General features: G+C 54.2%; 2 protein-coding genes across 2 annotated transcripts; both read left to right on the forward strand.

The window, feature by feature from the left end:
* Positions 1–1,620: 1,620 nt before the first annotated feature.
* NCLIV_067180 (Glucose-6-phosphate 1-dehydrogenase, related) lies at positions 1,621–10,265 on the forward strand (the record flags this gene model as incomplete). The annotated part of the gene is made up of 18 exons (XM_003886269.1): positions 1,621–1,890; positions 2,174–2,334; positions 3,037–3,166; positions 3,379–3,554; positions 3,879–3,936; positions 4,306–4,367; positions 4,844–4,921; positions 5,540–5,706; positions 6,059–6,156; positions 6,520–6,603; positions 6,916–7,006; positions 7,202–7,336; positions 7,770–7,837; positions 8,212–8,310; positions 8,420–8,536; positions 8,988–9,081; positions 9,629–9,724; positions 10,063–10,265. 18 exons carry the CDS (start codon positions 1,621–1,623, stop codon positions 10,263–10,265), a joined length of 2,187 nt encoding a protein of 728 aa, XP_003886318.1.
* Positions 10,266–15,682: 5,417 nt separating this feature from the next.
* NCLIV_067190 (putative F-box domain-containing protein) lies at positions 15,683–20,620 on the forward strand (the record flags this gene model as incomplete). The annotated part of the gene is made up of 3 exons (XM_003886270.1): positions 15,683–18,803; positions 19,749–19,900; positions 20,372–20,620. The coding sequence occupies 3 exons, from the start codon at positions 15,683–15,685 to the stop codon at positions 20,618–20,620; spliced, it is 3,522 nt and encodes a 1,173-aa protein (XP_003886319.1).
* Between the last annotated feature and the right edge of the window lie 882 nt (positions 20,621–21,502).

Below are 21,502 nucleotides of genomic sequence, written 5' to 3' on the forward strand. Positions count from 1 at the left end.
CCGTGCCTTTTCCCTTCTTCTCTGTGGTTCTCCGTCCTTTGCCTTCTCCCCCCCACGCTGCTGAACTCCCCCTCTTGTTCTCTCTCCCGTGCTTTCGTCCTCTTTTTAACTCCTTGGGAGCTTAGGGTTTCCCATTTCATGCTTGATTCTGCATAGCCGTGCGTCGTTCCTTCGGTCAGGTTTCGTCATTATCCGCTTTGACTCTTTTTGTCTTCTGTTTCTTCTTTTTCCTTCCTTTTCCTTTTGTGCTTCCACCCCCCCCCCCCTCCGTCCTCTTTCCTCCTGTCCTCTTGCCTTGACCGTCCTGCCGTGCTTGATTTCATCTTTTTTCTCCCTCTTGGCTTTTCTCCTCCGATCTGACGTCTCCCGTTGCTTCTTTTGCCTCATTTCTTTCTCCTTTTTCCTTCTACCCTGTTCCCTTGGACCCGCACTCTGTAATGTTTCCCGTCTCCGCTCGTCTCTCACTTTTCCCCCAAATTTGCTGTCTCCTTTCAACTGTACTTCTTATCCTCCGAAACCTGTCTCTCCTCTCTCTTCTCTCTCTCCTCTCTCTCTCCTGTCTCTCCTCTCTTTTTTGCCTCTCGAATCGGACACGGTCGGTCCTTTCCTTGTTGCGCTTCTTCGTCGCTTCCGCTGTTGCTTGTTTTTCCTCTGTGTCTCTGCTCTCTCTAGCTCTTCTTCTGTCTTTTCTCGGGTTAGATCCGCTCCTCCTTTTCCTCTCTCTCTCTCCTTCTGCCTGCCTTTCCGTTCCGAGACGCCAAGGACGAGGCTAGCCCCTCGGGAAGCAGCTCGGGGCGCAGCACGCAGAGCGCCGGCGGCGTTTTCCCCACTTTCTCCGTTGGTTCGATCCCGCCTCGGGCACCTGTCTCTTCGATCTCCACGCGGGGAATCTTCGATGTAGAGAGACCGAAAGAAATTTCCTGCCGAAACGAAGAGGCCTTCGTTACCCACGGCGCGTATCTCCTCATTAGCTCGATCCAGCGCAAGCTCTCAGAAAGCGCCTACACGAAAGTTGTCGTAGGCTTATCCGGTGCGTTTTCTCTTCTCCACAACCTTTGCGTGGGGGACAACGGAGACTCGCCAGGCGCACCGGGAAATCCCCATTTTTCCGATTCGTTTTCGAGAAACGAAACGAGTGCATCTCCAGACTCCATAGTTTCCGCACACGTTCCCACAGCGCCTAACTCCGCTTGCTGCGGCAGCCTTGCCCTATCGATCTCTTCGCCCTCTTTCCTGTCTACGGTTCGCACGGGAAATCCACGCTTCTGTTCTTCTACAAACTCATGCGTGCACGTATATTTTGGCAGAAATGAACGTATGCATATGCATATGTGCTGCACACCTATGCATCCCTCGTGTTCACAAATAATACCGTGTATAGATATGTGCATATTACATGCATACAGCCTTATATATATACATATACCAAGCACCTCGAACGTACCATCGTGTTACATGCCTGTGGGATTTGTCGAGTTGCGTGATCTGTTTCGCGCAGGTGGGTCGACGCCTCTCCCGATTTACTCGGCGGTTCGCCACTTGGCTCTGGCGGCGGCCGAGCCGGCGCCGGACCGTGCAGCGGCGCACCTGGCGACAGCTGTTCCTGGGCTCCAAGACGCGATGGGAAAGGACGAGAGGCGTCGAGAGTTCGGCGAAATCGACTGGAAGCGCGTCTACTTTTTCCTCGTCGACGAGCGCTACGTGCCGCCGACGCACCCGGACTCGAACCAGCTGAAAATCCGCCAACATCTCCTTGGCCAGCCCCCGGGCGTTGCGTGCAACCAGGCGGGCGGCGAGTGCCCCGACGACGTTCTCCCCGTGCCGGAGGAGAACTTGATTGTGCCCGACACAACGCTCCCCCTCGAGGAGTGCATTGTGAAGTATCGATCAGTAAGAGCCAGAAAAATCGAGAGGCATGCGAGGCGAACCCGTGTAGAGATCCGCTCGCGTTTTTTCAGGGCTCTTTATGATAGAGAGAAAAGGGAGGGTGAGAAAAGGGAGGGGTTTTCTCGCGTTTCTTTCGGCTCGCGTGCGAAACTGGGAGCTTGACTGTCCTGAGCGTTTCTTCCGGGCGTGACCTTGCTCATATACACTGCGTCTTGCTTGTCATTCTCATTCGTAAAAAGTTTTCCTGGCGTAGAGCTTTGGCTGCTCTCTGTCTCTTCTTTTGCAGGCCCTACTCGACCTCCTCGCGGCGACGCAACAAATCGACTTCGTAACTCTTGGGCTGGGACCCGATGGACACATTGCTTCGATTTTCCCGCCCCTCTCGGAGGACAGTCTCAAGGCGCAGATGGATCCAAATGCCATTGTCCTTCACACAACAACCAACCAGTGAGATTATCTATCTAGATCTATCTATATCTGTCTGTGTCTATCCGCCTACCAATCTAAATCTATATATATATATATATATATATATATATATCTGTATGAATCTTTATCTCCGCTTCTCTATCTCTCCTCATGTCTATCTATATATTTATAGATATGCATATCCTTCACGGAGTACGTCTCGTTATATCTCTGTGTCGTTCTCTATTTCTAACTACCTATCTACGCTACCTGTATCTGCCTATCGTCATCGATCTATATGTCCATATGGAACTCTCTCTGTCTCGAGATGTCTCAATGTGTGTGTGTGTGTATATCTATCGACGTCCGCCTGTCGAAACCTTCCATTATGCATGTCTCTATGTATAAATTTGCAGATGTCTCTTTGACTCCATGCAGCGATGTGCATGTGAGTCGGTGTGTACCGCAACTCTGTGTGATCCATATTGCTACTGATGCGCTCTTGCTTCGATGTGCGTTGTGTCACTCTCATTAGCTGAACACCAGAGTGTGAAACTTGTGTGCAGTCTTCGCATACCACTCCTTCAACTTCTTGTCTTTTTTTTCCTTCTTTGTTTTTCCCTTCTTGTCGTTTTGTTTGGCCGTTTTGGCGCTGTGTCTCTCTCGCATCCGTCTGGCGACAGGCGTCCTCTCTGTCTCTTGAAGGGGTGGTGTTTTGGGAGATTCTTTGCGATGTTTCAGATTTGCAGGGTTTGACCGCATCACGGTCTCCCTGCAGTTGCTCTGTGGAGCACACCAGAAAGTTTTCTTTCTCAAAGGCGACGACAAAATTCGTCTCTGGCGCGAGATGCAAGACGATTCGCACCCAAAGGTCGGTTACAGATCGCTTTTCTGGCCCCTTCTCTCTGCCTGCTTTGCGCTCGTGAGGGCTGCAGACTTCCGCCTGTTCCTCTGCTTGATTCTCTCTCTCTTCTCTCTTCCGCCTCCGGTTCCTCTCTCTCGAGTACTTCCCGTGTTTTCTCTCCGTCCCGTCCGCTTCCCTCACTTTCTCCGCTTTTCGTTTCTCTCTCTTGAGTCTTCTAGGCTGTGACGGATTTGCCGGCTCTGGCCGTCATCCAGTCTGGAAACGTGAAGGTTGTTGCGACTCCGCCGCTTGACGTCCACGAGGAGCACTTGCAGCAGCAACTCCGCGCGGACCGAACCTTTCTCTCGGTTGTCGTTCTCGGAGCTAGCGGCGACTTGGCGCACAAGAAGACCTAGTGCGTTCTGAAGAAAAAGGAGAATCCCTTCGCGATAGTCGGTGAAAAAGAGACTCTGCCGTTAGGGCTAGGGCGGAAGCGCGGTTCCCGTGTCCTGCTCGAAAGCTGGGTCTCAGCACCAGGAAAACAGGAAGTCTGCGGGGTTCGCTCAAGAAGTGGAGGCGAGAGAAGGAAGGAAACCCCTGCGCACATGAGGGGAATGGAGATAGAGCAGCTCTGGGTGTCCCTCTGAGTCTCCGTGTTTTCGCGTGCCCACCAAAGGAAGAAAGGAAAAGGAGAAACCCGTATTCTTTGCCCGCCTTTTCTCCGTGTGCGCCGTCGCAGTCCTGCGCTCTTCAGCCTTTTCTGCGAAGGCCTCCTCCCTCCCAACTTCCACATTGTGGTAAGGAGAAACACACGAGATAGCTCTTCCTTCCGATTTCATTTTCTCACTTCCTCGATTGGCGGCAGGCTCGGTTCCCAGCCGTGTCTCTGATATTCGCGCATGTCGATGGACGGTTGAGAGATAGATTCTCCCGTGTAGGGGATCTCGCTTTGACCTGTGCCGTTCTCGGGCTCAGTCTCTTCTTCTCCTCACCCGCGGCGCGGGAAGCGGCGACTCCGAAGCCGCGGGCGCGCCCGGTGTCCATCGAGTCTTTCTGTTTTTTCTCTGCTTTTTGCTACAAAAACTTTCTTCTGCCGCTAGCGCGCTTTCGGCCAGCCTGTCTCTCTGCGCCACAAATCTGCGCCGCGTTTCCTTGTGGGTCCGCAGGGCTACGCGCGCTCGAAGCTGTCCTTTGACCAGTTCTGGGAGAAGATCTCGCAGAAACTGAAGTAAGACGCGGAGAGGAACGCAGAGAGAAGACAAACGCACGAGAGAGAATAGGGAGGATGGGGAAGAGGCGGAAGAACATGGGCGAGCGGCGGATGATCGAGAAGACCAGAAGAACGAGACGAAAAAAGAGAGCAGAGAGAGAGAAAAAAACGGCAGGGGGAAGGGACGTGCTTGTCGAAGCGGGAAAGGGAAACAGAGAACTTCTTTGTGAAGCTCTCCTCGGAGATTTCCCCGCGCATGCGTCCATCTTCCCCAGCGACAGGGCCGGCCGCACACTGTATGCACTTCCGCAGGTGTCGAAACAGTTTGAGATTTGTGGTGTAGCACTTCACAGGCGCCTCGCCGGTTTAGACCCAAGAATTTGGTGTTTTTCCCCGCGTGCTGGGTTTGTTTCGTTTTCTTTCGGATTTAACGGCGCGTTTTTCTCCCACTTTGCTTTTCGGCTTTCCTTCCTTGTGTTTTCTTCTCCCTGCAGGTCGCTGAGTTCCTTCTTTTGTCGACGGTCCTCGTCTGGCGATTTGCTCTCGAAATTCAAGAGTCACTGCAGCTACTTGTAAGAACCGTACAAAAACCGGTCTTGCGCGCCGTGAGGAATCCCGTTTCCGGCGCAACTTAAGACCAGGATCTAACCATTTCTCTCTCGGTATACATATTCACATATATGCAGCTGTGTGTGTGTGTGCATATTTTCATATATGCTAACGTCCACGTATCTATCTGTGTTTGTATCTTATTAATCTGGTTTCTGCTTGTATATCTATAGATATGTGTTTGAGTGTCTATCTGTTTTTTTCGGTAAATACGCGTTTCATGTATGTCCGTTGACGTGCGTCTCGTCTTTCGTTTGGTGGCTGTTTTCTCTGAATGTTTCTGGTATCTCCTGACGAGGCGCTCGTGTGTACATTTACACCTGGATTCGGGGAATCCCGAGATAAGACCGCCTGCAAAAAGAGTGCCCGTCTCACCCCTTCTCTGTACGCCTGTCGAGGAGCGGGTGTCTTCCGCCTTTCGCGTGGCCGAGTCAACGTGCGGTCGGGCCCAAACAGGAGAGACGAGCGCGGTGGCTGTCAGTTTCGTCGTCTTCTTTTCCTCGTTTTTTCTACGTTTGTTTTTCGCTGTCTGTCGCCATCTCTGCGTGTCCCCACCACGCGTTTCCGTTTCTTCTGCACAGAGCAGGAATGTACGATCGCCCCTCGGACTTCGACAACTTGGGAAAACACCTTCAGGAAGCGGAAGGCGACGCTCAGCAAGTTGGCCGCGTTCTCTACCTCGCGTTGCCGCCCGAGGTCTTCCTCCCGAGCGTCAAGAGCTATCGACAAGCCTGCTGGAACGAAAAGGGTGAGAAGACGGCGAGGACAGGCGCGAAGAAAAAGAAAAGAGAATGCGAGACGGGGACGTTTGGGACAGGGGAGAAAGACAGCGAGAGAGGGAGGAAAGCGAGAGCGAAAAGAGAAGCGGGCGGCCGTTCTGTGTCCCTACTCAAGAAGGGACGATCTTCCCGTTTGCTCTCGGACGCGCAGGCGAAAGGACGTGTGGCATCGCGGAACGCCGCAAGGATGAGGCAGGCCTGGAAGCGCGCGCGGCAAGAGTTCCTCTGTGCTTCTCTTGTGTCTCACGCCGCGCGTCTGCCTCTTTTTTGCGCGCCTTCCAAACGCGTTTTGCTGTGCAATTTCCTTCTGCGACGCCGCAGGCTGGAACCGCGTGGTGGTGGAGAAGCCGTTCGGGCGCGATCTCAAGAGCTCCGACAAACTCTCGGCGAGCCTCATGGCGCTTCTCAAAGAAAGGGAGGTAGGCCGTCGGGCGATTATGCGGCAACGAACCTCTTCTCTGCCGGCGTTTCCCTTTCCTGGTAGACAGAGCGAGAGGGAGAGAAGGGCTGCCAGGCAGCCCGCAAACGGACACGGGTGTTTCCTCGTTTCAGGGAGATGCCTGCTGCGTTCACATTCAGAGAAGAGGAGAGATACAGCTTCTCAAGCAGCACTACGTACCCATGGGGTTCGTGACAACGCCGTTTGACACAACCGTTGCTTTTGTCGCATTTCTGCGCACGCATGCAAACCTCGGACCCGTACTGGTGCATGCACAGACAGTGCGCGTGTGGACGGCTTCGCGACACTGCGTTCCTTTGGGAGCAGCTCTTTGCTGTTGCAGATCTTCCGAATCGATCACTACCTCGGAAAGGAGATGAGTTTGAGCCTCACCGCGTTGCGCTTCGCCAATGTGGCGTTCATGCCTGTAAGAAAACCCCACTTCATGTTCTTGTTCTTCCACTTGTGTCTTCCTATTGACCTTCCTCTTGTTCGTTTCCTTGATCTCTTCTTCTCTTGGTCTCCCTCTTGCTCTTCTTCTTGGTCTTCCTGTTGGTCGTCTTCCTGTGCTTCGTCGCACGCTGTTTCTTGAGCATCCTCGTGTTCGTTTCCTTGGGCTTTTGTCTCTAGATATTGTTCTGCCTGTTCGTCCTGTTGCTCTTCTTTCGCGTCGTTCTCTTCTGTCTCGCGGGACGGGTCTCGTCTGACGCGTTTTGCTCCACTTTTTTCGCTTTTGCAGCTTTTCCACCGAGACTACGTCCACAGTGTGCGTATCACATTCAAAGAGGACGGCGGGACGTGGGGGCGCGGAGGCTACTTCGACAACTACGGTAGGAATGTGAACGTGACTCGCGAAAGGAGACACACTCTCAGCCTCTGTGTTTCTATGCAGTTGAGAGGAGAGGAACCGCCTCAGGGGCGGCGTGGGGCGGTTCGGTTCGCCACTCTCGGGCCTTCTTCGAGTCAGGCAATGGCGCGCGAAAACGTTTTCGCTTCCTCTCTCTCTCTCTCTCTCTCTGTCTCAGGCATCATCCGAGACGTGATGCAGAACCACATGGTTCAGCTCCTCACCCTAGTGGCGATGGAGAGGCCCGCATCCCTCAAGGACGACGACATTCGCGACGAGAAGGTGAAGGTTCTCAAGCAAATGCCGCCTGTCAGTAAGTCGCGAATCGACGAGAGAAAAGGCGGGTCGACAGAGGAATCTGGCCAAACATCTATGAAGTCAGACCCCCGCCAAACAGCAACGGAGCGAACTACGTATGTAGTCACGTTTGTGTTTCTCCTGCTTCGCTCATAAACTCGTGTACAGGTGTTGAACACTTGTATGTATGTATGTATGTATGTATGTATGTATGTATGTATGTATGTATGTATGTATGTATGTATATGTAAACCCAGCGTCCCAAATACACACACGCCTAATATAAGGTCGTATTCTCAAGTCCATCCGTGCAGATATAGACCCACCTCAACAAAGTAATATATACATATTATATATATATGTGATATATGAAATGCTCTGCGGGGAAAGGGCGGCAAGTCTGGGGGGATTTGAGAACCCATGTTTCTCGGTCTCGCTGTTCTTCTCAGAAATTAGCGAGACGGTTCTGGGGCAATTCACCAAATCTGAGGACGGAAAGATGCTGGGCTACACAGACGTAAGTCCCTGACGAAGAAAAGAAGGGAGAGACTCGAGAACAGGGAAGAGAAAAGGAAAAAGAAAATGATAAGGGGCCAGCGACGGAATCAGAAGCCGCGAATGGATGGGGTGACGACTTTGAGTTGGAAGACAACTGAGCTGTTTGTCTTCCGTTTTGTTTTCGTCCCTGCGTCTTTATTGGACGCGTCTTCTTTTCTGTTTTTTCGTGTCCTGCATGGTTCGCGTTCTTGCGGAACCCTGGGGCCGCTTTGTTCTAAATTGATACTTTGCCGAGCCACTGCTTCACCGCTCCGTCTATTTTACCCTTCTTCCTCCCCCTTTTCCCACTTCCCCATTTCTCCGTCCTCCATTTTCTCTGGTTTTTTTACGCAGGACGAGACGGTGCCGAAGGATTCAAAAACGCCCACCTTCTGCACATGTGTCTTGTGGATCAACAACGAACGCTGGAGTGGAGTCCCGTTCATCTTCAAGGTACGAAATGAGTGAAGAATAAAAACACGCCTGTGTGCGCTCTCTTTTCGGCTTATATTAGGAAACAAAAGGTGATTGAGGCGTCCGGGTCTGGATGCGTCGTTTTCAGGCCGGAAAGGCGTTGGAGAGCAAGACGACGGAGGTGCGCGTGCAGCTGCGCGAGGCGCCTGCCGGCGCGTCCTTTTTCGGCGAACCGAATCTCACGCCAAATGAGCTTGTCATTCTGGTACGAATGGTGTGAAAAAATCAACGGAAACTGAGCACGGCTTTCGGTCCTAGGCCAGATTTATGAAGAGATAACAGGTCTGATCTAGACTGCCTCAACTGCAAGCGTACCTGCACAACCACAAACAGATATACATACATACACATACATGTTGATGTACATACTTGTATGCATATCTATCTCTCTCTCTCTCTATATATATATATATATGCGTGTATGACTGTGGAAGATGACACTGAGGTGGTCGGTCCTTTTTATGCAGTGGTGAGGGCGTTGGAGGAGTGAGGTTGTTCGAAAGACTAGCAGAAACAGTGGCTTTCAAAAATCGGCCCTTTTCACGGCAGCAAAGGAGACGTTTTTTCGGGGGGCTCCAAGCGACTGGGTTGTGTTGATTTCGCCTCACGTCTCGCGAGGAAAAAGGGAAACATACTTTGTTCCTGTTTCGTTCCAGGTTCAGCCTCATGAAGCGGTGTACCTGAAGATCCACACGAAGAAGCCTGGGTTGCTCAGCAGCGGCCTACAGCCCACAGAGCTCGACCTGAGTGGTGAGACGTGCTCCGCGTTGGAAAAAAGTATACTTTCAAGTTGTCCTTCTGAATCCGTGTCTGTGTCTCCGTCTCTCTGTACACACAGAATGAGGCACGATCCCGGATGCACGACTCTCTTCGCGTCGACATATACATATATATATATATATATATATACATGTCTCTATCTATGTCTATATATAGACAGGTCTCTAGATATCGGCAGATTTAGGGAGACAACTCGATAGAGAGAACTGGAGCATGTTTTAGAGATGACAACTTGCACTCATTGGGTTTGTGCATGGGGTTGACGGAGGGTCTCCGCCTTCTTTCCACGTTTTCTGTCCTGGACTTGCGTCCTTCGTCAAGAGTGTTTTTCTTGGCGGCAGCATCTTTGATTTTTCTCACTGGTTCAAGTCGAATGCACACCGCTCTCTGGACGTAAAGTGTCGGCGCTGTTCGCGGGGCCTGTCGTACCCGTGGATTCCCCGTGGTTTTTGTCTTTTTCTTCTTTCCCCATTTTGTCCCGTCCTCCTCCCTTGTGGTTTCCTTTTTCTTCTCTCAGTGATGGATCGGTTTGACGTGGACCGTCTCCCCGACGCCTACGAGCGACTCCTCCTCGACGTAATTCGTGGGGACAAACAGAATTTCGTGAGAACCGGTGAGTTTACGGAAAATGGGACGACGCGCGTCTAATATGCACAGCACACCTGTTTTCTCGCATCTCCATTTATATATATATATGCATGGTTGGGTGAGTAAATAGATGCTTGCACATAATGCTTGCTACACGCCCACAGTTTGCCCCGTAGATCGCGAGATATACAGTGTGAGAGGGCTTGCCAGCAGCCTGTCTGTTTGTATCTATTTGTCTATCTGTTTCTCTATCTGTCTTTATCCATGAATCTGTCTGTGTATCTATATCTTTCCACCTTTTCCCCCATTTCTCCTCGTCTTCTCTGCCTCTCGTTGCTTCCCTCTGGTCGGTTGTGTCGACAGACGAACTGAGGGAGGCGTGGCGTATCTTCACACCCCTTCTCCACGAAATCGAGGAGAAGCACATCGAGCCTCTGCCCTACCCGGCAGGCTCTTCGGGCCCACAAGCGTCCTACGATTTGATTCAAAAGTATTACAGTTACAAGCGGAGCAGCTACCGATGGTCCCCGCCGAAACGGGAAGCGTCGTCCGAAGCGTCTCATTGAGAGGCGCCGCGCCGGAGAGATACACGCCTGTATCTTTGACGTAAAAGTGGAGATCCGCGCACCTGTGTAGAAAAGCCTACAGCTGTGCATCGATTGGGGGAAGGTACAGCTTCAGGTGTCTCCAACAAATCTATGCTTGTAAGCATCTGTGTCTCTCTTTCCTGCCTGTCTCGATATGCGGATAGATGCTCGTACTACTGAGTGTTGAAGGGAACGAATCGTGCAGATGTCTCGGCTCTCGCAAATACAGAAACACCCTGTAGATCGGAGGTGATGTGAGAAGGGGACAGTCAGTCGGCGTGGAGAAAAGGCCGCCGACCTGTGACAACTAGCCTGACAGATCTGCACACTCCGCAGGATCTGTCTGAATTAATACAACGTGCAAAAAATTAACACACACGACGTGTAAATGCAGATGTACATCCACGTATCTTGCCGTGCTTCGGGGACCAGAAAACCGTTCGTGGCCATACGTCTGCAGGTATGCCACAACGCGTCGATACGGTTGAAAGCAGTTTCCGGGCCAGGCGAAAGTGACAACACCACAGGCGGGTTTATTCTCTCGGAACGGAGCGGCGAAAGAGTGACGACCCGCCTGCTGACGCTGTCGAGTGTATCTCTTCAAGTGACATCTATAATGTCTCTTGACGCGTACCGAACGTCCTTCGCGCCGGAGAGCCGTATCAGTAATAAACATACAAAGTGATATGTATGTATGTATATATATATATATATATATATATATATATATATATATATAATGCATCCGTTTGTAAGAGTAATACAGAATCGTTTCAGTTGCGTTTGCGGAGAATAACGGGATAACGGGACAAAACGGGGACGTTTTCGGTGGAGCTTCGTGCGGAGATTGTTCATTTGTTCCGGTGCATGCACGAGTGGCGACAAGCGAAAGGCCTCGGAGTTTTCTAAGCAGAACATTCCGAAACACGCAAGGAGGTGATGCAACTCGGCGAAAGTTTCACAGGGCTATGGCAGATCATCTACACAGTGATGGAGGGACCGAAAGAGGTGCCGTGTCAGGTGTAGCGCTGGAAACACTCATGTTCGTTTTTGTCCGTATTTTATGTAGTTGGCGGGTCGGGGTCTCAAAATGTGGATGAAGTGGGGGGGGGGGGCGTCACGCCAGAAAACGAGGCAGCGAAAACGGAGGAAGGGAAAACGGGGTGGATGCGAAAAGAGTTGGTTCTAAGCATTTCACGTTTCATCGCGTTTCGTGGTTCTTGCAAGGTCGCCGAATCTGGAAGTCAAGATGAGTTGGGCTAACCGCGGGATTCTGCACGAGATATGCGGTCGGGAGGAAACAGTCGAAACAGCGCTTTTTTACAGCAGCGTGAAGCTGTTTCGTCAAGAAAAGGGCGGAAGTGAAACACGGAAAACTTCCGTGAGTCCTCTTTCCTGTTTGTGCCGGCGGACCGGTGCCAAGCGTGGTTCGAAGCATGCGTCGTTCTGCTTCTGTGTGCACCTACTGCTTTCCGTCAGACGGTGTTTCTTGTCTCTTTCAAAGAGAGAGGCAGAGTGTGCTTTGCGTGGAAGGAACCCGGTGTTCAAATGCAGAGGCGTGCATCTCTGTGTTTTTTGGACTGCGCGATGCTCGAGGGCCTGAAGCAGAATGCGCACCCCCCTGCAGCAACGTTTTGCCTTGTTTGGGAGATCGCGTTTTCGGGAGTCCGTATGTGTCTATTTCTCCAATTTCTGTGACATTTTGCTTTCAGTCGCGTCTGTACCTCTGTCCAGCAAAACTTGGGCGCTGACGTAGAGCAAATCAAAAGCCCTCGCCGCGCTTGCTTAGCAGTCGTGGCGTCCAGCTGGGCATCGAACCGGGGCGAAATAACGTTGATAAACTTCGCGACAGTGGTGACTTTTTTGCAAGGCAATCTCAAAGGAAAGAGCAGGTAGCCTCTCTGCTCGTGGCAGGCCCACATGTAACTGACACAGAACTCGGGAGCAAATGGTGATTATCCTCTCCATACAAACGTAACTGAACATTGCTTTAAATAGCATCTTTGCCAAACGTCAGTCCGGTTAGAGTGCAGTGGTCAACTGTACGCCGTACAGAATCCGGTTAGACCTGCAGCGCACCGAAAAAAACACACACGGCGGAGTTGTATGGCCTCACAGTTTTCTTCAACGTCCGTGCAAGCACCGGGAACCGTAACTCTATGGCGAGACTCTGTCAACCGAGCAGTTTGAAGATCCAGGTGTTGCCAATGCTTATTTCCGAAGAACAGACCCCAACCCATCACTTAGTTGACCCGCTGTCTCTGGTTCATGAGGCTTTCGGGAACAGTTTTCAAGGAACGTGGTTCGGAAGAACGTCTCAGTCAAGTCACGAGAGGCACACGCTGAGATAGGTTGTGTTAGACGGGGAATAGCAACACACACGATTAAGCTGCATTACTTTCAAACTTTACACTGGATACGTTTTAATGTTACTTTACGACGGACCAAGGGAGCGAAGCATCAATTTCGGACGATATAGCCTGCATATGGCTCCTCTGCGCGGCCAGCGGCTGGATGGGGAACCGTGGTGTGGGCAACGAGTGAGAGGCGTGCCCTACATGGCGGCTGCGACATTAGGCTGGTTGATTATCGGCCCATTTTCTTCCTTGCCTTCATCTACTTCTGTTTCTTCAGTGCACATGCGCCTATCTGCGGTTACCTCGTCACTGCTTGCTTCGTACTTCACTGTCAAATCGGTATCTCAGAAACCCAACGCTCCTCCGCAGTTTGCATCCCCGAAATGCCGCCTGCGGGTTTCAGCAGCTTTTTGTCCCGTGCCTCTCATCGCATCTTCAGAACACTAAGAAACTGAGGCGGAACCGGAGGCGTGCCTCGTCCCTGACATTCCTTGCCACCTGCGCGGTCGGGTACTGAGTGTCCCGTCGTCGAGCTGTCAACCCCTGACCCGGCCTCGCACCGGCGCTTTCGCGAGGACTGCTTGTTTCCGTGGCACACGACATGCTCTGCCTGTGTCGAAGTTCGGCGTTTCCCTGAGTTGCGTCGCTGTCGTAGAAGCGCAAGCGGTCCCTCGTTTTCAGCGCCTTCTGGTAGCTGTCGCGTTGTCTTGCTGCCGTCTCGCTGAGATCCAGGGTGTGCAGCGAAACACCAGACGACGCTTGCCGCGTGTGAGAGGGGCCACAGTGACAGGAACACTTTAAAATTGGAGGACTTCCGCGGGGTTTCATCCCGTTGCCTTTTAGGTTGCTGTGGAGCGTGAAAACGTTTCATTTCCCCTTTTGCCTTGAGCGCGTTTTCAAATGCCTACGGTTTCTCGTAGTTGTTCTCTCTGACGGAAAATCCTCCGCGACAACGCTCTCTCCTACTCGACCTTCCCCAGGACCTGCGCCTACGAGAAACGTGTTTCTCACCGGCGTTCATTTAGCATTATTCCGTCCCCCTGTTTCGAGCTTTTTTCCGTGGGCAGTTCCACGATCCATTGCCTTGTGTCATTTGCAAGCTGCCACGGCAGGCCGCGTACCAACCGCCAGTCGCCACCGCCCGTTCCTAGCAGGTTGTCACGCGTCGCAAGCTGCGTCGCGTGTCTTGTCACGTTCAGTGACGGCAAATGCGTGCCTGTCCATTCATGGAAATTATCATGTTTTGTGAATTTGCAGGTTTTTTGCCCTTTCGCGGCCCCTCTCAGTGTCTTTGACAGCCCACCCCCTGCTCTCGCGAGCAGACCAGCCCCGCCCCTCTCACCGCTGTCTTGACTGCTGGTCGGCGCCGCGGAGCTGTTTCACACCCCAGCTGCCACCCGGTTTCTGCCGCTTTCTGGCTCTTCCTTGCTCCATCAAATGGCTCAAAACGAAGATAAAGCTGCCCAACAGAGGAGCGGAGCTGTGGAAGCGTAGCCACGGGGGGAGGTGGTTGGATGCGGTGCCTTCAAGCGTAGATTTGTTGCAGGCGCTCATGGCCGCTCCCTGCGACCTGCCAGGACTGACTAAAAGTCGATATCTGCATTGGAATTCCCTGTCAGGAGTTTTTCAGTGATCCTCGCATTAGGTTGCTGTACCAGACAAGGCTTTGCTGAGTAGGATCACCCACTGCGCGTCCACAAGTCCCTTCAGCTGGGACAGCTTGCGTGGCTCTCGGACTCGCGGACGACAGGCACGGTGACGCGTTTTCCGGGATTGGTGTGGTGTATGTACACCTCATGCACGTTGGATTGTTTTACAGAAAGGTCATGTCGCGGATGTGAGGATGAATTTGGAGACGTGCTTTCGTTGCCTTGTTGAGGCGAAGGACCTCTCCGTTGATAACGCGACCGCCTTGCTTGAGGCACAGGTTCCACATAGGCAAGGACAATCTTGTATCTGTCCGCAGAGACCAGTCCGTTTTTTCCTAGCCTTTCCATTTCGCACTGGATCAGAAGCGCTCCTCGTCTCCCCGTGTCATGATTGTACCAGAGCGGGCTGCGTGTTTTTCTCTTTTTAGGCACCTTGGTTCGAGTCTCATTTCCAGGCAACAAGTCACGTGCTCGTGCGCTTTTTTGGGTTTGTCGCCACTTTGTGGATTTCCCTTCTTGAAACGCATTCTTTCGTTTTGCGTCGGCGGCGCGTTTCCGTGGCTTTTCTGGCTGTTCTCCCACCGTTTCGTCCTGGGTCAGGAGAATGCCCCACTTTCGCGGTTTTGCAATCTCGCCCATAGAGGGTGTACTCCCTTGCAACACAGAAAGGCAACAACTGGACTGCCGTACACCGGCAACAGAAGACGCGCGCCTCCGGTCTGAGCGGCATTCTTCGAACTCTCCCCCTCGGAATGCCTTGTCAGGGTGGTGCGACAGACCAACGGCCTCGGTAACTTCTTCCGCCTCTTCCCGAGACGCCTTGTCGTCGGCATTCTCAGTTCAGTTTCCTCGACAAAAGCGTCGATCCTCCAGTGGCCCGTGCGAATATTCCTGCGCTTCGTCGGGGAGGCTTTCTACATCAGGCTGCCCAGCATTGTTCACACCTTTCGTCTGCTGTCCTTGTTCATTGTGCTCGTCTGCGTTCTCCCTTTCCTCCCATTTTTCCCCTCGTTCCTGGTCCCCACAGCCCCGCGACAGTATCGGGAAACGGTCCGCGCTGCAAGTGGAGCGAGCTACAACTCGAGTGTATCGACAGCGCTTCGGCTGTCTTGGAGAGGAGCGAGAAGGACACGAGAAAGGCGTACGCAAGGAGGGCAACGAGCTTTGTACCGCTTCAGAAGAAAGGGATAAAGTAGACAGCTGTTCATGCCCTGGATCTGGCGAAGCATCACACCTGCTTTGCAACTTCCTGTCTCCTTTGTCCCTGTCTCGGGATACAGCGGACCCGCCATTTCTGTCGTCTGCTCGCAGGAATGGAAATGGAAGACCGAGAAAAGAGGAAGCCGCGTTTCCGGTCGATCCTGGGGAATGTTCGCACCAACCTTTCCTCATGCGGACCAAGCTGCGCTCTCCTCCTCACTCTGCCTTTCGCGGCGTCTCTCCCTACGCTACCTTCACCCACGCAAAGCGCGAAGAAGTAGACGAAAAAGTAAGAGACAAGGAAGACATGGAAGTGCAGGGGAAAGAGAGGAAGAACGATGCGATGTTTGGCGACGGCGAAAGCGAGCGCGGACGCGACAGGGAGGAAAGGGAAGCGCCGACACGAGCGAGACAACAAGAACCGTTGGCGTGGGAAGACGACGCCTCAGAGAGAGACGCCTTTTGTCTTCATCTTCTTCCCAGTAGCGCCCTTTCTCTTCTTCTCCGTTTTCTTCATCTCGAGGACGTCTGTCGCCTCGCACTGAGCTCGAAGCAGCTGTACCTACACCCGGACGTCAACACGTCGTTTGCAGTCGCGCACTTGGAGCTGGTTCTTCACCAGACAGCTCAGCTTCGTCCGCCTCCAGGGTGTACTTCTCTCGCGTCGAACGCTCGCGCGGAAAGGCCCTCTGTCCCCACTGAAGCGTCTCTGCATCGCCACCCGCCCGCCCTGTCAAGTCAGCAGTTCCGCGCGTTACCGTCTTTTCCACTTTGTCAGCAACCCTGCGTTTCTCTTTCGCCCGCCAGACAGTCGCCTCACGCTTCGGCGGCTCCTGTCGCTTCTTTCGCTTTGCCGTCTCGCGTCTCCCAGCAGCCCGCACAAAGTCCAGCATACGGCCAACTCCGACTGTGTGTGCCTGGAGCTTCGAGAGGCCCAGCCCGCGGGGCTGTGGTAGGGGGAAACAGAGATCGGAAAACGGGGGCGAATTGGAGCGACACAATCCTGGTAGAGAGAGCCCCACGCGAAAAGCGAGAAGATGCAGGTCAGGCGGACAGAACCGCGACGGCGGAGACACGAAAAAGACAAACTTTTCGAGAAGCTGGCACTCGTGTCGGGGAGCGAGGGGGGCTGCCTGCCTACGCCTTTTTGTCCCTTCAGGGCGAAGCAAAGGACCCTGATTCCTTCTCACACACATTTCCTTTCTCCTCGCGATCGCGTCATTTCTTTCCACCTTTGCATGGACGCTCGCTCCTCAGATCCACAGGTCTTTCGCCTACGCATGCGGGCGGCGGAACCCCCGCGTCATCCTCAGGAGACGGGTGGTCCCCAGCGCGTCGCTCCGGTGTCTGTACAGCCGAGACGCCAGGCCAGAGCGCGAGAAGGGGTCCGCCAGAGAGGGAGAAGGCGGATGCCTTCCCGCCCAGTGATGGTTTCACGAGAGAGAGTGCAAACACGCAGAGTGGGAGTGGCGCGACTGCGTGTTCCCTCGAGATTCGCCAGGTGCAGAGATTGCTGGCGCTCTCTCCTCGCGGAAGAACCTTCAGGAGCTGTCCCCTCACGCTTGTTCAAGAGGCCCTCGCGGCAGCAGGCAGGCGTCTCGTCTTGGACCGAAGTGCGGCCGAAAGACCCACAGAACCTCCAGGTACCTCTCGTGACCCGCGCAGTTGTACTTCCTCCGCGGTCTCTTCTTCGGCAACGTCACCCTCCACGTCGTCTCCACACTCTGATCCCGCGTCGCCTTCCCCTGGCTTCTCTTCCTTCTCGGCTTCTTGTTCTCGCGCCGGCTGTCTCGTTCTGCCTTCGCTGCCCTCTCCGTTGCTGCGCCTCAACAGTCGGCGGGCGGCTGGGCTAGCGGCGTGCCCAGGACACCGGAGCGCAGAGAAACCCAGGAGTTCTCGAGAGAGGCGCACCCCCGACCAAGAAGAGCGCGGAGCAGTGCGGAGGCGGGCGCTTAAAGTGGATGGGCCCGAATCGGCAGCGGAAGGCTGTGCGAGGGAAGACATCGGCGAGGCGCCTCGCGCCGGAGCAGAGAGAAGAAAGAGCGGACAGCGACAGACTGAAACAGACACGGAAAGCCGACTGAGAGAGCGGGACGAAATCGCCGACGGGAGGGACCGCCGACAAACTGGATTAGGAGAGACTGGTAGGGGCGTTTCCGACTCGTTGAGTCGAACCGCGTCTTCGTTCGGCGCGCTGGATGTCTCTTCGTTTTCGTGTTCCTCTTCGTCAGAAGTTTATCAATCAAGCCACCATCACTCCGCGCTGAGGCGTCGGCACCGACCTGGCCTTTGTGGCCTTCCTCGCTATCTTTTTCCTCTCCCTCTCGCGCTCCGCAGGGCAGCTCTGCCTTCCGCGTCGGGGAGCGCCTTCCCTCCCTTCTCGTCTCTCCGCGCCTCTCCGCCTTCGTCCTCTGAGGGCCTCTCGACTGAAACTCCCGTCGCTCACTCTCTGCATCGGCTCCTCGCAAATCTTCACCATTTAGAATCTCTCGTTGTCGAATCTGCCGCAGCTGCTCTTCCCGTGCCTTCTGTGCTTTCTCCATCTTCTACTCCGTCGTCTCCCCTTTCTACCGTTTCTGCCTCTGCTTGTGTTTCTCCTGCGCCTTCTGCCGCATCGTCTTTGTCTGTTGAGGCGACGCCGGCTGGCAGGAGCGACGCCGAAACGCGTGCAGCGCGATTTCCGCTGTCGTGGAAACAGCTTTTGGAGTTGCTTCGGAGGAACGCCGATTCTCTGCAGAAATTGCACGTCGAACTGGACCATCTCGACCCAGGGCCCGCGGGAACGGGATTCGGCGAGTGCATGCCAGTCGAGGGACTCGAGACGGAGAGAAGAGTCAAAGAGGAAGAGGGAAACGAGTCCGCGAGGTCGGCAGACAGGCGACGGGGAGACGGGCATTTGCAGCCTTCGCAGAAGGACAGGAGACTTCCGCGGAATTCGAATTCCCCAATTGTGGACGACTGCGGCTCTGCATCTGCTTCAGTTTCGGCCATGTCATCTCTTGCGTCGCCACCCGCCTCGCGCGCGTCCTCGCGCCTCGTTTTCCCGCGACTTCGCCAGCTGACTTTGGGCCGGAACCCCGAGGTGTACAGACACCTCGTGGAGAGGTGCATGTTTCCTTCCGCGCGCAGCTGCTGCTTTCTGTTGGAAATCGACGACCAGGCCGAGGGCGTCGCCTCTGGCCTTGCCGCAGCCGCCGCGTTTTCCTCCGAGTCGAGTCGCGAGGAGAGACAAAGAGACGCTTTTTTCGTGCACAGGCCGTGGAGGGGAAGGGACCGAGAGCCAGAAGAATCGCAGGGCGAGGAAGACTGCGGTGCGCACGAGGCCGTTTTCGCGCCTCCGTGGCGAGAACAAGGAAAGAGACGGGTTCCAAGAGACGGCGAGAGAACAATGAGAACAAGGCACGACATCGCATACGAACGAGAAAGCGAATGTACGCGGGGAAGGGAAAGCCAGCAACGACTAGGTTCCGAAGGAAGAAGGCCTTTCAGACCTAGCAGCCATGAAGCGAGAGACGCACGCAAAGGCCGGAAAACGCTTGGGTGTTCTTGCTCGCCCCGGTTCTCCGCCCGGTGGCAGAAGCGAGGCGGCGGAGAAACTCGAGACGCGTCCTGGAGGGAAGACCCTGACAGAGGCGAACTCGAAGAGGGTCGAGAAGAAAGAGAAGAACAAGAAGGGGGACGGAGTGAAAGAGAAGAGGGGGAAGGAGAGCAGGAACGAGAAGAAAGAAGTGGAGCGATAAGGTGGCGAGCTGCCACTCAAGCAGCCGCCAACTGGTTGCCGCTGCTTCAGCTTGCGCGCGAGCTCCGAGACGTGCAGGAGCTGGAACTCGTTTTCGTCGATCGTCTGTGGTGTGCAGGTGAGAGAACGCACGCGAGGAAAAAACAAACCGACGCGCCGAGCCGGACGAGGGAGAAAACAACCCGACGGGCCGAGCGATAAGAGGGAGAAAGAAAACCCTTGGGATTGTGCGCGAGAGAAGAGAGAACGACGCGAAGCAGCAACATGTGGAAGGGCGCAAAGCGAGGAAGCCGAATGCCACAGCCGCGAGGAGCCTCGTCTCCCAGTGAGGCGGAAGGGGGAAAGGGAAGACGGGAAAACAGGGGAGCTTTGGATTTCGACGCGTGCCTTTCCCTTGTCTCCTTCCAAGAGAGGCGGGGCCTCTCTTGATGGGAAGTCCGACGGCACTCGTGGTTAGCGAGAAAACGCGAGGGAGCAAAGGCAGTGTTTTGTTGTGTCTCCCGGCTTCTGCTCCCAGCGGATGGCCATCGTCGCGCAGAGACGCTTTTCCTTCAGCAACTCTCTTCGCGAGTCTGGAGACGAATCGAAAAGCTGCAACTGATCAAATTGACGCCGCAACTCCTGGAACTCCTCGATGCCAAGACCGAGGCCGGTCTCGCCTCGCTCAAGGTGACTCTCACGCGAATCTGCATGTGTGCTTTCGCAGGCGTCTCTACAGGAGGGATGCGCGTTTCTGCATACCCGTTTTCTCGCCACACTGTCTCCGCCTCTTTAACGCTGCTTTTACACATAGAGCGGAGCGGTGTGCATGCGGTGGGGCCCAGGGGACAAAGACGCAGGCAGGCGACAGCGCATGTTAACCCGACTGACGCCCAACTGTTGTTTTTTTCACCCTAACCAAACAGAGCACGCACCTTCTACTTCCACCATCTATTTAGAATTCCTTCTCTCTCTGTAAATACGCATATAGGCAGACAGCCTCCTAGGTGGAGAAGTTGACACTCAGCGCCTACGTTTCTGTACTTCTCTTTACTGTACTGTTTTACATGTATATATATGTATATATGTGTATATATATGTACAGCTCAGGCTCGAGAGGGCGAGCGGCGTGCCTGTCTTTTGTGGCGTTCTTGCTTTTAGTTTGAAATCGCGCACTTGGACGTGAGCGATCCTGGAACCAGTCGCAGTGCTGCCGCCGCGTCTTCCGCCCTGCTGTCGTCGCTTTCCTGTCTCTCTCTGGGGGCCTTCGCCGCGTTCCTCAACCGCCATCCGCGGGTGTACATACACTTCAACCGCTTCACCGTCTTTGTGCGCACGAGGCACGTCCCTCAGCTCCAGCTTCTCGCGAAGGTTCTGGGCCAGGTTGAAGTTTCCCAGAACTTGAGGTGAGAGAAGAGCAGAACTCCGAGTGAATATGGAGACTGTGAGCGCCGGCCGAAACCCCCATCTTGTGTTTTTGCTCAAGTATCGACTGCGTCTCTCGCGACGCACACTGGAGATCCGGCCCGCTTGTCAAATTCGGCTGTGTCCTTTTCGTTGCTGTCGGCGTCTGCGCCGGGGGCTTTTTCTTGCGGCTGCTTGACAGCTTTCTCTTTCGAGGGTGGATTTGTTTTTCGGTCCTTTCGCGGGGCTCGCCTCGCCGCATGTCTGTCGTTCTTGCATTTTTTTGCAGATTCACTTACCAGCTGCCGGCGCCCACACGTCGCCTTCCGCTGCCCCACGCCTGGCCGCCTGTCTCTCAACGGCTGTCTCACTTCACCGACCCTCCCACTCCTTCCTCTGATTCCTCTTCCTGTTCTGGCTCTTCGTCGTCCTCTGTTTCGTCGTCCTCGTCGTTTTCCTCGTCGTCCTCTTGTCCTTCCGTAGCTACATCTGAGCGTGAAACGGGAGAGAGAAAAGACAACGGAGGGATGCGCTACCCTGCAGGGACGCGAGACGCTCCTGCCTCGGCAGGCGCCGTGCCATGCATGGGGCCTGTCACCATGAGAAGAGTCAAGCGTCTTTCACTCATGAGTTTCAATCCTCTCGAAAACCACCTGCTCGACGAGCTCTCGCTTCCGGACGCCACAGACCTCGAGGTCTATGGACTTCATTTTGACGAGCCAGAGGGCCCGGGTGCGGGCATGCGAAGTAGGCATGATGCTACTTCCCGTCCGTCTTCCTCTCCGTCTTTCGCGTCCTCTACCTCATCTACGTCTCCTTCCCCTTCTTCCTCCTCTTCCCCTTCGACTTATTCTTCCTGGTCTTCCCCTTCTCCCTCCCCTTCCTCTT

Source organism: Neospora caninum, chromosome XII (genome assembly GCF_000208865.1).
Source record: "Neospora caninum Liverpool complete genome, chromosome XII".
Classification (NCBI taxonomy): domain Eukaryota; phylum Apicomplexa; class Conoidasida; order Eucoccidiorida; family Sarcocystidae; genus Neospora; species Neospora caninum.